Below are 15,907 nucleotides of genomic sequence, written 5' to 3' on the forward strand. Positions count from 1 at the left end.
TTAGGAGGATTCAACTGATTTTCCTTTCACTTTCAGAGTCAGACAGAAGGGCCCACCCCAAATCTGACCTCAGTTTGGAGGACAAATGCCAATGGTGGGCCTTCTTCAGCATTGTCTGCAAAGAGCTTTGTTTTATTTCAACAGAGCAAGTGCCTGTTGATCTCACCTGGATCTAAACCTCCTGTTTCCAGGCTTCCCCCACACCTCCCTTTCCCTGGTGATAGAATGAGCTGATGTTGTGCTTACTTCTTCAGCTTTTTCCTCTTCTGTATAAGCAGGTCTTCATTGCATTGGAAGAGGAGGCTATAGTGTGAGATGAAAACCCGGAGGCGCTGCACACACACCAGCAGCAGGTAATAGTCAGGATGCTCTTGATCCGTGAACTTCAGGACATTCTGGGGCATAGAGGAGAGCAGGCTGTTTGGAGGGTGTCTCTGAACCCTTTCTGGGGAGGTGCTACTGGGACCATGGACTAGTGCTCTGGAGTGCCCATGGCACTGCTCTGTGGGAGCATGGTGGGACCTCTTCTAGGCAGCACCGGTTTCTGAGGGACTTGGGGTCTGCCTCCTGGTATACACAAGTAACCACTGTAAATGTTACCATGGGATGTGTGCGTGATGCACTGGTTGAGTTTAGCACTGGATGAATAAACTGATCTCTGTTTTTATAAGGCTTGTTTTCTGTGTCATTTGCCTGAAACGTGTTAGTACAATTCAGATAATCCTCCTGTGAACCAGAACTCTTTTTATCAGCAAGGTCTCTGTAGGAAACACTGTTGGGCCTGAGGAACCGCTAGCCCTCTTAGACTCTCAGCTAACAGGCCTGTGGACCACTCAGCAAAGAAGCCAGCTCTGCTACAGGAGTTAGGTCAGAGCTCACAGTATGTGTGCCCCGTCTCTGGCCTCCTGTTCTCTCAGAGCAGCAGGCACCAGAACTTTCGACTTCCAGGGGACAAAAGTTGGTTCTGTCAGGCCAAATGGAGAAACCGGCAAATAGAAGCAAGCTTCAGGTGAAAATGATGAAAAATAAGCCATTTTCAGATGACTTTCCCTTTCAGAAGGTTGGGGTTTTTTTCAGAGAGCCTCTCGGGTTAGCTAGAAGCCCTGTACCTGTTCCTGCCTGGATACCAACTCTGAATTAAAGTCACATGTAGTGATAAGAGTTCAACAAGACAGTTTCCATCCTGGGGCCCTACCTGTAGATGAATAAGGTATTCAGGGATTCGCTGGACTATATGGAAGAACAGAATGTAGAGATCAGACTTGATTTCTTCTTCTACCTGAAATAGAGAAAGCAACTTCAGAGTCTTTCCCACCCATAAAACGTGTGCTTCTAAATGGCTCTGGGATTTAATGAGTAGTTATGCTGTAAGTAGGTAGAACAGTTATAACAGGAGTACACCAATCAAGTGGCAGTTGTGTGTGACAATACATCAAGTCTTCATCTGACTTCTGGAAAGAATGTTTGCAACTCCTTCCACCAGCAATCCTAGTCCTAAGGATGACATTCCTTAGGTTGAGTGTCGCTCACAGATAATCTCCTGCATAATTAAGTAGGGCTGTATGTTTAATGCCCACTAGTGAAGTTTCATTGGAACTCCAGGTAGACACTGTTGTTCAGAATTAATTTCTTAGTTTAGGCTCAAATGAATGGAACAAAATTTAATTGATTGACTTCTAAATTAAAATGTCTTGGAAGCGATCTAGTGTGGTTTAGTTATCATACTTTAAAGCTACCTTTATATTTAACTTTCCTAATTTAAACTAAGAATCAAGGGTGTGAGACCAGATACTGAAGCTGAACAGTAGAGGCTGTTTTCTCTCTAAGGCACTTACAGCCTCACTCTTGGTCTCCTTGTTTGGATGAGTCCTCCATTTTCCGGGAGACACTGACTGGGATAGCATGTGTATAGACAAGCTTTCTGGGAGGTTTGATCTGCGACATTTCATGTCACAGCAAAACCATCTTTGGTTACACACAGTGATGAGCACATTAAAACTTCCTTTTGTAGGTGCATGTCAGCCATGGAAACCTTTGAGAAACTGGTAGTTGGTAACAGAACAAGTTTGGATTGGCAGAGGAGCTGTTTTGTGGGCAGGCATAACAGGAAGAGATCCAGGCTTGCATATTGCTGTATGTGTCTGTGAAGCAGGCAGGAAGTTTACCTCCTTCAGGATCACCACATGGATCAGAGAGATGCATTCTGGCAGGTCCCTCAGGTAAGCAACATAGTAGTCCAGAAAATTATTCTTACAGAAAGAAAGAAGAAAAGAACAAAGAAAGTTAAGAGAGATTTTTGGTCATAGAGCCAGTCAGAACGTGAAACTATTGATTCTTCACTATGATTCCTGGGAGCTCATCAGCACAGCAGAGCTGCTAACTGCGTGAAGCTTTCAGGGCTTGGGACTTTCTCAAGAAAGGCTGTTTAATAAAATTAATTCAGCTGTTGAGCACAGTTTGTAAAGCTTTATAGCAGATGGGAGAGGTACAGAGACTGAGGAGCAAGAAGCTTTTCTTAGTTAAGATCTTGAAAGTTATAAAGCATCAGATAAGTTTTTACACACCCTTCCTGAAGAGGTCCCACTGGTTGCCAGGGCTTGGGCAGACCTCCACCCTGAGGAGCATGTACTGTTTTACTTGAGGCTAGAAACTATATAGGATAAGGGGCCTGCCCACCCATTTGTCATATTAGCAAAATGTATTGGGCGAGGGGAGCACAAGAAACACACTCTTTTCACACCCTTGCTGTGAAAGGAGACATCCAAGCTATACAGGCTCCTGTGTGGCTCCTTCAACCAAGTCTAGGTCTCGTGCATTATAGGGTTGTGCTGTGTGGCTGTATGACCACAGGTGGGTCTGGCATGTGGGCTCCCTGACCAACCAAGTGCTACAACAGAGGGGCTGCCATGCACTGGGGCTCTGCTCAAAGGAGGCTGGCTGAAAGGTCTTACCCTAGCCACAGCTTCACAGCACAGCCCCTCTATTGCAATGTACCTTGGCCCACCTGTGGGCCATCAGCACCACACCATGATTCATAGCAGAAGAGTCCAGAGAGGTCTGTAACATACCTCATCATTTGTTAATTTCAGGAAGATGTCTCCTAGAATTCCTTGTCGTGGCCAGCTCAGGACTCGCTCCTGCAGAGCGTGAAGTAAGTCGACATGCTGCTGGACCAGGTACCGCAAAGAGTTGGGGAAGAAACTGAAGGGAGACTATATCAGACTGGTTACACAGAGCAGAAGCTCACCCCTAAGCATGCACTGCTGAAGTGTGCATTCATGAGTGCTTCAAACACAGGTATTTTTAACTACTTTTGTTGGAGTCCCAGCTGCACCAGGAAGCCCTGTTTTGGGTGTTACACACATGCAGGTACCCTCTCCGGTAGACTACTATTACAGTGTTTTGAAGGTTTCTTAGGCTGACTCTCCAGTGCATTGTGTAGCTGACCAGAATTTGTAGAACTAAAAAGCCCAAGGCCACGCTGCTATGGCTAATGAAGCACGACCATGGTCCTGAGCCATCCCATAGAGTGCTAGGAGGAGAGCTCCCCAGCTTTGTATGTTGTCTCATTTGTCAAGCCCATTAACAAGCCAAACCTTTGAAGCAGAGCTACTCAAAATCTGCTACTGCCTTGCTGTCATTTCATGCTGATTTCATCCAGAATCAGAATGAAGATGTCAAATATCAAAATATTTTGCCAGATGGAAAGGTTCCAGGGAAAAAGAGTGAAAATAAAAACTCACTTTAGACTATCATGCTTCAGTTTGAACTGTATGTGTCATGAAACTGCTTAAATAAGTCTACATCAACCCCTGTACCACATGTCCCACAGTGGACTTGTGTCAAATGACTCCTTGGATGTGGGAGGCATGTGAAAGAACAGGAGACTGATGGGACTCAGAAGGAGACTGAAATGACGTAGTAGTGAAATGGTTTGAGATGCAAGGTAGACAAAATGCAAGGACAGGCAGGAAAGTCTTTAATCACTGCAAAAACCTTCCAGTGCCTCAAATTTTCAACTAGAAATAAGCTCTAAGTGTTCAAAGATGAAAGAAAAGTGGGAGAGAGAATGATGCAGAAGGAATGTTGACTGAAAAAAACCTCAAAAGAGAGAGCACACTAAGTCAAATACCTTCTCTCTTTGGTGCTCCTTTTCACATCTGGCCCTTGCAACGTGGCCTTGATCTTCAGGATTAGGGAAAGGTTGATGACATACTTCCTTTCTGACTCCAGCAGCTCCAAAGCGATGTTCTGCCTTTTGGCTTCCAGAAGATAATAGTTAAGTTTAATAATAAGGAAATGCTGACCTCAAGGGCAGCCTCATGTTAGACCTGTGATCTGACATTAAATCATGAGAGGAGAAACTGTCAAAAAGTGATACTGATGTCTCGTGTTTGTGTGTTTCCTTTCCCCAAAATATAAAATTCTAGCCTGATGCTGCAGCATGCCCCAGACATGACTTGGAGGCACAGTTTGCTAAGAAAGCTCCAAAGCAAATGTGTTTTCCCCTATGAATACCAATTTTTTGAAGAAAAACAAAACAAGCAATCAAAGGCAAAGCAACTCATACTGGGGATTCACATCCAGTTTCCTGTAGACTGAGAAGCTGTATTTTTCACCCACTTAAGCAACTGCACTGTCACAATCCCATCAGTACTCTAAACCTGCCAGGTCTTGGAAAGAAGAATGGGTGTCCGGGGCGCAGAGCAATTCTGTCAACAGCACAGACCAGCAAACATAAAGGCCGGAAGTCTTGGAGACTGAGGCCCTGAGACATTCCCTCCTAGCAGGAGAAACTGGCTTGTGTGCCTCCCTCTGTACAAGCTGATTACTGACCAGCTCACACCAGATGTGAGTGCAGCTTTGAGCCTCTCTAGCCGGAGTTTTCCACTCTGTCCTTACCAGCCAAAGAGGGTTCACATATAATGTCAGCTGAGCTGTATCTGCTCTGGCCCATGTCTTTCCCTCTCTCTGGTTGCTCTTTTGAAATGTATTCATCTCCCCAGTCCTTGGTGTCCTTGGGCTGCTTCCACACTGTTGATGGCAGATGCACTTTTGACTGCGCCTCTGTTGTCAAGGATGGCTTCAGGCTGTCGTCTGTCTCTATGGTTGCTCCTGCAATGACAAGCAGCTGAATGGATCTTGATATCTCAGTTAACGGTTTATGCTACAGCAGGCAGCTAAGCTGCATTATCAGCCATGTGAAGTACTGGGAGCAGAGTTAGAAGCGCCCTCTGTGCTTCACAAGGGCTATAGCCTTGTATTGTTAATTTACAAACAGAAGTGCAGTTGGCAAGCACTTTGGCAGAACAAGGTTTGCACTCTTCCAGCATTTATTTTCAGGCCAAATAAGGTCCAAAATCAGGTGTGTTTAGAAAAGAAAAAGCATATATTCCAAGTATGGTTGCACTTTAGGGTTTTGGGACACTTGGTAACATGGCAGGTATTGTAGAAACAGGAAGTATTATTATAATTTGGATTTAAATGCCATTCTCAATGGATGTAAACTGTCATGGCTCTTAAAATTTTTGTTCGTGTGATGTGATTATACAGCAGCAACAGGGCTCAGTCTGAGGCTATTAAATCACAGAGAAAGTAGGGGAGGGTGCAGGTGCATTAGGGCTGGAATTGCTTTAATGCAAATGCTTTTAATTTGGGTTTTAATAAACCATTTTCCGTAGCTTTTGTTCTCTTTATTTTCAAGTGGATTCCAGCAGAAGAGCCATCCAGAACACTGAGTGCTTCTAGTGAACAGTGCAAACACCTAATGGTTGTTCTCATGTGTCCTTTTGCTGGCCAGAATCCTTAGTGTCCCCTTACTACACCCTTTTAGTTCTGAACAATTCTTATTTTTGCCGGAGAAAGTCCTATGTTACTATTCAGATGTCTACAAGGAATCTGGAAGCTGGAGGGTGAACAAACACCTCACCAGTTCTATTAGTGTGTGATCACTGCAAAGACCATCTCTTCCCAAGTGGCAAAATGGCACTCTCGTTATTTTTTGCCATGTTAGTAAGTCTCAATTCTTGCCTTCTGCAAATGCACTAAGAATCTGCAAGATCAGCAGCAGAAAGGCTTTTCCTGCCAAATAGCAATCATTTGTGTCTTCTGTCAGGTATTTGGCACTTCAGGACACAGGTTTGCTCTCATTCTCAACTGCAAGTATGAAAATGAACGCACATGGCAAAGTGGAAGACATTCCTGTGAAACGCATTCCCTGAAAGTATTTTTTCAGTGCAGTGAAGCAAGCACTCTCACTGACCCATTGTCCTACTGGGTTTTGAGAGTTCGATGTTTTCCTACCTGGACCTCCTACGACTTTCACACTTCCTTCTCCCATTGGCATGATCCTGGTGTCAGACACTGTTGAAGAACAAAGAGAAACTTTACAAGAGAAGGCAGCTGTAGAGCAGGCTTCCTCCTACCAAGTCTAGTCAACAGGGTTAGATCCTCCAGTCTTTCACATTCTTGCTATGGAAACACCCCTGTTAGATGCTCTGCTAAGGAGGATCTTTACTGTTGTGGCTCTTGTTGCGGTCTTTGTTTCAGTAGCACCTGCGCGCAGGCTAAGGTAGGGTCCCTGCTGTTCTTGGTGCTGTATGTCTGCAGAGGAACATCAGCAGTCTTAGCTTGTCCTTGCTCAGTAGGTACATGTTGGGCGGAAGGCACCCAGCAGGCAGAACAAGAGGATGGAGACCTGGCACAGAGGCTGCCTTTTTGGGTGGAAAGGAGCTTATTGAAGAGTGGAGGGTGAGACAACTGGAAAGAAAGGGGCAGTGGGAGAAGTGGGTGAGAGATGTGCAAGTTACGGATGTGCAAGAGGGATGTGAGGGAGAGGGCTAACATACCACCTCAGAGAAGGGCAGAGGGGGGCCATGACTGACCAGATTCTGAGCAGAACAGAGTAGAAAACAGCACATGGTTTTCATCAAATCTCTGCCTTTGTTGACTTTTTAAATATGTATGTTTTTAGTGTGTTCCTATTTGAACAGCAAGAGAGTGATAAACCAGTTTAGACCCTCAAAGTTAATAGAGGGTCTAATGCTCTGGTCCAACACCTTTTATTTGATTCCAACCTTCACAAATGTTTGGGAGTTGAAAGGGTTTTCCTGGTCAAGGTGTAACCCTAACACTATGGGTTAGCAGCTTCTGCAGCTAACAGTGGTTCTCCTAGCACTTTGTATGTGCAAAGAGCAGTGACACCAGTAGTTAGTGTGTAAATGTATCAGCTCTCGTATCCCCTTGTCAAATCAACCACTGGTATGGCCCTTTAATGACACCAAGTGTTCTCTGTCAGCCCCATCCCTGTGATCCTCCTTTCTGTGCCCTGCTCCCTTACATGGAAACAAATCCACGGATTGTAGGATTTTTATCAGGGGCTCCTACTTGGCTCTGTGTCCGTGCCACTAGCATTACAGGGAAGGAGGTCTAGCCTGCTTCAATTTCCGTGGAGAGGGCAAACAAGGAAGATTTTGGGACAGTGTTCACAGAGCAGCATCTTCTGAATCTGAGCCAGCACCAAGGTTGCTATCCTGAGACACTGCTGAGGTGTGTGCACAGACTCAGGAGCAGCGCTGTTGGGGGGAGCACCCCAGTTCTCTTACTGTGCTGCTGGCAGCTGAGAAAAACTTGGTGTCCTCTTACCCTAATGACCTTTCTCTGGATTTTTTCCCTGAAGAAGGCACTGCATTTGCCCGCTCTGTTTCCTACCTTTTTCATAAGTCACGTTGTGTAAAAGACTTGTAAAATCTTCATTGATCAGCACAGGTTCTGGGAGGTTAATGGATCGAAATGGGCTGCCCTGGAGAGGTGTAGGCACTGTCTGTGACCCGTGATCATCCTTCTGTGCTCTTCTGTACAAATACAAAGAATGAGACAGTTGGAAAGTGTGAATCCTACAGGTGAAGCTCCTACAATTGTGGCAGACAATAGTGTAAGTACAAGCACAGAGTCAAAAGTAGGACAACTCCAGCAGAGACCAGGAAAGGAGTTGGCTTTGAGGGAGTTGGCTTTGATGTAGTTCATGAACAATGTTCTGGAAGTAACTACCACTGGCTATAGGTTATTTCAGATCTGCTCTTTTGCAGAGCATATTTCATCTAATTAAATGGCTTAATTAGCTAAGGGGCTAGCCTAGATTTGCAAAGTGTCTGCATCAAGGCAGCTGTAAACTCATCATCAAAAATCAGTTTTTAGAAGGAGGCTTATCAGGGCCAAGGTGGATGAGCTGTCTGGTTCATCACAGCAACAGTGTGGTCCAGCAGCATGCAGACATGTTCCTGTGTGACCCTGCTCAGAGAAGAAAAGGCTGGTGACAGGAAAGCAGAGCGTGGCTGCGCCATCAGGAGCCTACCAGGCTAGAGCTTCCAGTAGTAATCAGGGTTGATACACATGTCCAGCCAGGAAAAGATTAAGACATTAAGCTATAAGGAAATTAACAAAACAGACGCCGCTGCTAATGAGCACTTCCAGAGCCCTGGAGTTCGTGCCCTTACTTAGCTTTCATTTTCCGTGATTCCCGCCGCTTCTCTTGCTGCAGCTGCTCAATTTTCTGTTGCATTTCCTCCTGCTTGGCACTGATTTCTTCAATCATTGATTTTGCATCGCTGAGCTCCTCCTGAGGAACAGGCAAAAGCACAGCATTCCCAGGGTGCCCATCAGCCGTGCGTAGCACTGCTTTGAATGCTGGCTGGCGTGCACTACACACACTTCGGGGTGCTGGGGAGAGTGGCTCTGTGATTAGACACTCCTCCTTTGCAAGTCCAGTGTGTGTAATACATGACATGCACTGCATGGCAATCCTTAATTCAACTACAGGCAACTCACCCAAGCCAGCATGGTGTCACATGGTTAAGACCCTGGTAGGAGATGGAGACATAGTGCTTCACCCACCACCAGTTAGAAGCACTGGTAGGACTCCTGCCTTTAATGGCATTTAGAGGTGGGCCTGAGGAAGCACATTTCCCTCTGTAGTTCTCCAGCATATGTATTCATGTGTTTCACTTGGTTCAGATCCCAGTTTTATCACTCACATGTATAAGCTTTTGCCAGACAGGCCTTGGAGCTGGCTTTTTAGCCTGCTTTCCTAGGGAAATGAGGCCCTCCATAACCTCCCTGTCAGCACATCCTCCCTCAGGCAGTTTCCATAAAGCTTTACTTGGATGTAGAGCTCTCTGATGCATGAAGTTCCTGCAGGTTTCATCAGTGTGAGCAGCAGGATGGAGGAGAGAGACTAAAGAGTTCTTCGTAAACTGAAGGCATGGGATTTTCCCCAAGTAAGGAGATGGCTTCACTGGGAGCTCAACATTTGGACAGTCAACATGGGCAGCAGGCAGAGAGAGCAACTTTTACCCCTCCTGTTACTTGCATAATTTCTTGTATCTGGATTTTAAAACCCCTTTTCACCTCATAACAATGCTCTGGGTAACCCTGCCTCTGGTTGCTTTGAGACCTCTGCCATGTGCCCTTACACTTCTTGTTTTCTCCTTTGCTTGTCTGGGACCACAGGGCTGCTTTTGCCTGGTGCTATCCATGTCTCCCTGTCACAGCGTCAGGAACGGGCTTTTCCAGTAAGCAGCCCTTTTTAGCTTCACAAGGTATTACTGACTCAGCAAAACCCCATGGGGAAGATTTATCATAAAAACAATAAAATAGTTCCTCTGCCCATCTCCTCACAGGCAGTCATCCAGTTTCTGCATGGAGATGCTGGTTGGTTTAAAGTGTACATGAAGCCTTCATGCTAGGCTCTCTCTCCAGTCCTTTATCTTTATCCTCTTGGGCTGGATCAAACCAGGCAGCACTTCCTCCCAGCCATGTGGGAATGCAACTTCAAAAGGCTTTAGGGTTTTGTGTTAATTCCCTGCTCCCCAGAGGCTTGGGTTTCTGCAGGAAATGCAGGAGACCTGACCCAGGGAGAGGTATGGCACAGAGGCCCAGCAGCAGCCTGTGAACAGGCCATATGCTTGTTGCATGTGCAGCTGTGAGTAAGGGTTGCTTGTGCCCAGGGTAGCTCACAGCACTGCCTCATGGCCCATCGAGAAGGCTCAACAGGCCAGGGCATGGGTTATGTTTGGGCTGGAGTAGTCAGGGAGGCACAAAGCCAAAGGAAGTGCCCCAGATATATCTGAAACAATTGCCAGCTCATTTTCTTTGCAAGCAGGAAGGATTGATGGAAGCAGGGGAATTCTGCCCCGTGCCGCCCAAGCTAATGTGGCAGGTATGCAGCCCCGCTGCGGGTCACACTCCTACCTTGAACGTGTTGAGGGAATTCTTCATCTCAGCCACTTTCTCTTCCATGGCACAGCGGCAGCTCTTGACCTTCTCCTCCAGGGCGTACTCGCCATGCTGGATCCGTGACAGCTCCTGCATTGCTTCTGTGAAACCCGCCTTCAACTCAGAGGCTAAAGCCTGCAACTAGAGGAACCACAAACACAGTGGGTTCAGTCCCTCCTCCCAGATGCAGGTGGCTGTGTCCCCGAGGGTCACCCATGGTTCAGAGTGGCACGAAGGCTGGGTGTAACCCATCCTGTAGGGTGCTGTCCTCTTTCTCCTCCTCCTGTCATGGCTGGGAGACATGGGGGGAGGTTTGGCCTCTGCTGCAGCCTCAGTACAGGGCAGGATGTGTTTGTCTTGGGCAGTCAATATGCCCCTTTTAGATTTAGAGTTTTTCCAGGCTCCCTGGCAGTTTGCAGCCTGTCAGTCTGTAGAAGGAGAGGACAGCCTGAAACATGCCAAGGTGCTTTGCAGTAACAGCAGCCGGATTTATCAAACCCCAAAGCAGCTGAGCAATCAAGAATATGTCCATTTTGGAGAAAGTCCTCCTCCCCCACATGCTTGTGGGGCTGGTGCTCTCCCCAGACAGGTCTAGCACTGGAATGGGTTGCCCAGGGAGGTTGTGGATGCTCCATCCCTGGCGGTGTTCAAGGCCAGGTTGGACAGAGCCTTGGGCCACATGGTTTAGTGTGAGGTGTCCCTGCCCATGGCAGGGGGGTTGGAACTAGATGATCTTAAGGTCCTTTCCAACCCTTACTATTCTATGATTCTAACACCTCCTTACTCTCCAAGGGCTGTGGAGAAGCTCTGTCCTTGGTCAGTGGGCCCTTTCCAGGCAAGGAGGCAGCTCTTTAACTCATGATGGGGAGGGAGCGGGAAGGTTTTCCCCTGGCATACAGTGTCACCGTGCCCACTCTCCCTGTTTGCTGTCCCTAGAGGCCCTAGCACTGCTGGAAGAGCTGACCACCTAAGCTGGAGGCAGCCGGTTGATAGCCGGGTGAAGCAGGAGACAGAGCAGGGTGAGCCAGGCTGGCACAGCGAGCAGACAAGGCAGTGTGGAGGTGGGCAGTGAGGGGAGGCAGCCGGCTTGCAGAGGGCTAAGTGGGGACAACCCTCTTCAGGGGCAGCTTGGGCTGGCAGCCCTGAACTCTGCCCCACTGCTGTGAGCAAGGAGCTCGTTCTGCCTGCACAAAGCCCATGGCGAGGTCGCAGCCCAAGGCACATCGGTACCAGTGGTTTTTACCTTTACAACAGAAATTCGGCCTAACATCTGGTTATAAACTGAGTCCAAAACTGGAGCACTGATGGTAAGAGGACAGCCACCCCGGGGAACTCAGGCGCTTGAGTCCTGTAAATGGAGCAGAGATGGCTTCCGATACCTTGGGGCAATGGCATGCACCATCCTCCTCTGATCAAGACTGGCAGTGTCTTTACAGAGGCATCTGCCTGACATCCCCACTCCTACCCCAGCGCTTACCCCACAGTCCCCAGACTGGTCTGGCTGGACACATATTCCCAGAGCTGCCCGGATAGGAGGAGCGGGACTGGCAAGCTGGGACAGGGCAGAGAGGAGCAGGAGGCTGAGGACATCTTCCCTCCTCAGGCAGTCAGCCCTGACTCCCCAAGCCAGCTGGAGCTCCAGACCCCTTGGTTCAACCCCTTTGCCCATCCTTTCTGGCCACAGTGGACACCTTCCTGTGACACTTCTGTGTCACAGGAATTGTCACCCTGTGAGTGTAGCCTGAAAGATTAGAGGGGCTGCTTGGGGCCATGGCTGCTAGGGGAGGCAATGATCATACTGCTTCTGATATCTCAGCCAAGGGGGGGTGAGCCAGATGGTCTTAGCATCATCAGACATCCTAACACACATGCCTGGAGATGTGGGGGGATACCAAGTGCTGCAACAGTGCAAAATGTTCATATTCCCATGCCTGCTTGCAGGTGCTTGCCACACTTCCACACTGAGCTGCCATTGCCAAGGCAGAGTCTCCCTGCTAGCCTGCATCAGGGCTCGGCATCACACACTTTCCTCCAAGTGAAAAGGGGTCATTCATCAGATCCGTCCCTTCCAACTGAAATATGCTATTCTATTCTATCCTATGCTACCCATTTTAGAGATCTGCTTGAGGATGGAGAGGTCACAGCCTCAAAGTGGAGCAGTCTGGAAACTGGCCCTGGAGATAGCAACGTCTGGGGAGAATAACCCAAAATGAAATGTTTTTGCCCATAAGCCTGGCCGTATCCTCCGCTTCCAGAATGGGCGTAAACTAGACAGATCCTTTGTGCAGGGTGCAGGGATTGGAGTCATTGCTGATCTAGAGGTTTCAGATTCAAGAACTGCTAGACATCAGCAAAAGTCAGCAAAAAGGGTCTACTGCAGAAACTTTGGTATCTCTGTGCACTGAAATGCTCTGTGAAAGCAGAGTTCAGTTCAAAAGAAAGATTTGGACTAGAATAAAATAGGCTTTGCATCCAAGAGCAGAAAGTCACTTGTTATTTTGGTGTTCATTGTTGGCCAATCTACTCTTGCAGTCACAGTCTAGCTTGGTTTCTTTGTGTATCCTTCGTGCTCCAGGCCCCAGCCTGGGTCTGCCCTGCCTGGTACATCCTTCCTTGGCCCCATGCAGCTTGCAGTGGCAATTTCAAACTCTGAAATGCATCTTGCACTTGCATTTCCTTTTGCTGATGCTTGATGGGTAAAAGCAGCAAGCAACACGAATCGGCCACATCTGCCAGGGCTTGTATGGCTGCACATGCAGTGCTGAAACCCTGAGAACTCCACTGCCATCAGCGCTCAGAGCGTAGAAAGGAAATACAGAGAGCCTTGTGGCACTGGATGCAAGTTTGATCCAAAATTGAGTGGTACAGGAACAACACGTTTTCTTTGAACTCCTGCCAAGCACAGTGTAGTGCTTGAGCTGTGGATTTTGGTTTGAGCTCATTTCTAACGACAAGCTGTAGAAAACAACCCTTTAAATCCCCTCAGCTGTTACAGAAAGTGGAAGCTGTTGAAGAATCAGCTCATGCTTATGTCTTGCCCAAGTGATGATGCCTACAGGACCAGAGACATTTCACAGGTTTGTGAACCCCTGGAAAGTCAAACCAATTCAGTGTTTCTAAAGTGCAACACATACCAGAATAGACAGATCTTAAAATTTACCACAGAAACTTGGCAACAGCTTAACTGTAATGTGTTGCTCTGGCTCACCTGTTCATAGGAATAAATACACACCTTAATACTTAAGTTATGGAAGTTAAGGAACACACCTTAACAACTCGAGTTGAACTAATGCCTAGAGGATAAGTGAATCTGCATGGTCATAGGGAGTCCTCAGAACCTGTCCAAGAACTGTTCAAGAAAAGCATTTGGGCATCTAAATAATTTAGGTCAAGAAACAAATTTCAGTCCCCACTTGCCTTTGGAGGGTGGCCCTCAAACTTGACAAAGCAATGCACTGAGGGATCCAGCACCAGGCATGTTTAGCAGATTATGTCTTTGCTGTGGGCTATGACTCCCATTTTACCTGCTCCCATGATGTTTTTCAGCTCTGTGTGGAAAAGCCATGCAAGTAAAATCTCTTAACAAGACCAAGTAACTGTGCTGTGCTCTGTGGGTAGCTGCCCATAGCTAAATGAAGGATTCTCCTCTCTTTACATGACTGATTAATAGGACACTGAGAAGCAGTCACTTGTGACTCTCACTTGTCCTTCAGCCCAACAAAAATATGAACTCTCTATTGAAGTCCACTTGGAGAGGGGAGTAAGCACTTCCCAACATGGGGGAACTGTGACCACGTGGAGGAACTGGTGATGGTTAGAGAGGAGGAGAAGGGTGAGACTGGAAGACATACGATGAGCATTTCTCAGCCTGGTTTTGACTTTACTTTCCAAGAGTGGAGCTATTTATATGTATATATAAACCAGCTGTGAAGTCTCCTTTGCTGAGCCTTTACTTGTCTCACCTGTAGTACTGTCCTCAAAAGGTGAACAGGACTGATGTTGCTTCCAGGACCAGAGACAGCAAAACTGTAGAGCCTCCCTATCCTTCCTCAGTGGGTGCCAGCAATTTGAGCCATTTGCAATAGATAGTGACTGTCCATGCAATCTAAAGCTTTGTTCAGACTTTGAGGCCACCCAGGGAAGGTGGTTGTGGCCAGGAGACAGGGACGGCTTAGGGAAGGAATGGCTGGAGTGGAAAGCAGAGGGCAGGGCCTTGGTGGGCTGGGTTTGCTGCCCTAGCTGCCACTGAGGGGGTGAGAGGGAACCCTTACTTCCATGAGTATCTGTGTCCCAAGATATCTCCCTCAGCACTAGCCAGGCTGTCCAGGGCTCTATGTCTCCAAAGGGGTGGCTATTTGCATCTGCCGCCCTTGGCAGCTGCCCTAGGGTCCTTACACTAGAACAGGGCCTGCCCTCGGGGACCTTGAGCTGAAGCCTGTCAAAACCAGTGGAAAACAGGCTCATGATGAAGAAATTCTGCACAGGAATACTTCTGCTGCTATAAATATATCCTAGAAAAGAGCAAAACCTTCTGCAGCCATGAAGGAGTACTGTCTGTTACTTTGTCCACCTTATCTACTGTCCATCACTTTGCACATCATCTTATGTAGCTGACCTGAAGAAGAAAGTAAACATTTTATCACTCAAAAAGAGGGCTGCCTGAGGATGCTGCCTGAAGCTAAGCTGGGAACTGGTTTTTTTGAGCTGCATGATATATGCTTTTACCAGTGAACAACTAATTTCTAGCACAGCTACTAACTCCTGCGTCTAAGGGCAGCACTTTCACAGCCAAGCATTAGGAAGATTTGCAGTGCCTCATAGCAGGAAAGCAGCAGAGCTGTGCTTATTTACAGTGGCATAGAACCTGGCCCTAGGAGTATATCCAGTATTTATATTCCTAGGCAAGGATGACAGGAGTAAAGGCAGAACAGCAGGGTAAGGACAGAAGGATGGAGATGCTTAAAGGGGGCTGCAAGCACTTATTGGCTCTTGATTCATGTCTGTGCAGTCTCTTTCGGTAACTGCAGTGTCCATAGCACCCTTGCTGAAGCAGAAGGGGACAGCAGCTGGTAACTTGCATTGAAAGATTCATTAGGGTATCCACATCTTAGCAAGGTGTTTCTGGAAAGCAACATGTGTGCATGGTGTTCCCAGAACGCTGTCCCAACATGTTGGATCCATTGTGGATGCATGTTGGATACACTGTGCCGGGCTCTTCAGCCATCCAGTCACAGCTCTTGCTTGGAGCTGCCTGGATGGGAAAAGAGGATGCGACAAGAGAAGTACTGGCTAGTTAATAGAAGGCAGTATCTTCTCCACTTGCCATGGTGCACTTGAAAGCAATTACAGGCATTAGTGTTGCAACAGTGACAAGGGAAGGCTCAAGTAGTCAGGGTTTCCAGGGGTATGTTTGTCTTTCAGAGTGTGGTTCTATATTGAACCAGACCAAAGCTTAAAATGCTCAAAACTCTGTTGTGTTTCCTGCAGAGTGGTAATGCGTAGGAAACATCACTGTGGAAACACTGAAACTGCATCTTACAGGAAGGATGCTCCCTGGGCTGTGGTGTAGACAATCTCGTTGCATCTTTAGTGGCTGGTTGCAGCAAGAAAGTCAACACGAAGAGTGGCCACAGAG

General features: G+C 47.4%; 1 protein-coding gene across 1 annotated transcript in view; it reads right to left on the minus strand.

Annotated features, from left to right (window-relative positions):
- ARHGEF33 (Rho guanine nucleotide exchange factor 33) overlaps window positions 1-15,907 on the minus strand; it is a 36,811-nt gene that overhangs the window by 5,798 nt on the left and 15,106 nt on the right. Inside the window, exons 4-13 of the mRNA XM_030490730.1 lie at window positions 10,249-10,413; window positions 8,496-8,617; window positions 7,711-7,853; window positions 6,304-6,363; window positions 4,903-5,115; window positions 4,133-4,262; window positions 3,069-3,201; window positions 2,166-2,249; window positions 1,196-1,279; window positions 247-395 (exon numbers count right to left, since the gene is read on the minus strand). Coding sequence (XP_030346590.1) covers window positions 247-395; window positions 1,196-1,279; window positions 2,166-2,249; window positions 3,069-3,201; window positions 4,133-4,262; window positions 4,903-5,115; window positions 6,304-6,363; window positions 7,711-7,853; window positions 8,496-8,617; window positions 10,249-10,413 — 1,283 coding nt within the window. The remainder of the gene's footprint in view (window positions 1-246; window positions 396-1,195; window positions 1,280-2,165; window positions 2,250-3,068; window positions 3,202-4,132; window positions 4,263-4,902; window positions 5,116-6,303; window positions 6,364-7,710; window positions 7,854-8,495; window positions 8,618-10,248; window positions 10,414-15,907) is intronic.

The sequence above is a fragment of the Strigops habroptila genome, chromosome 6 (assembly GCF_004027225.2).
Source record: "Strigops habroptila isolate Jane chromosome 6, bStrHab1.2.pri, whole genome shotgun sequence".
Taxonomy (NCBI): Eukaryota; Metazoa; Chordata; class Aves; order Psittaciformes; family Psittacidae; genus Strigops; species Strigops habroptila.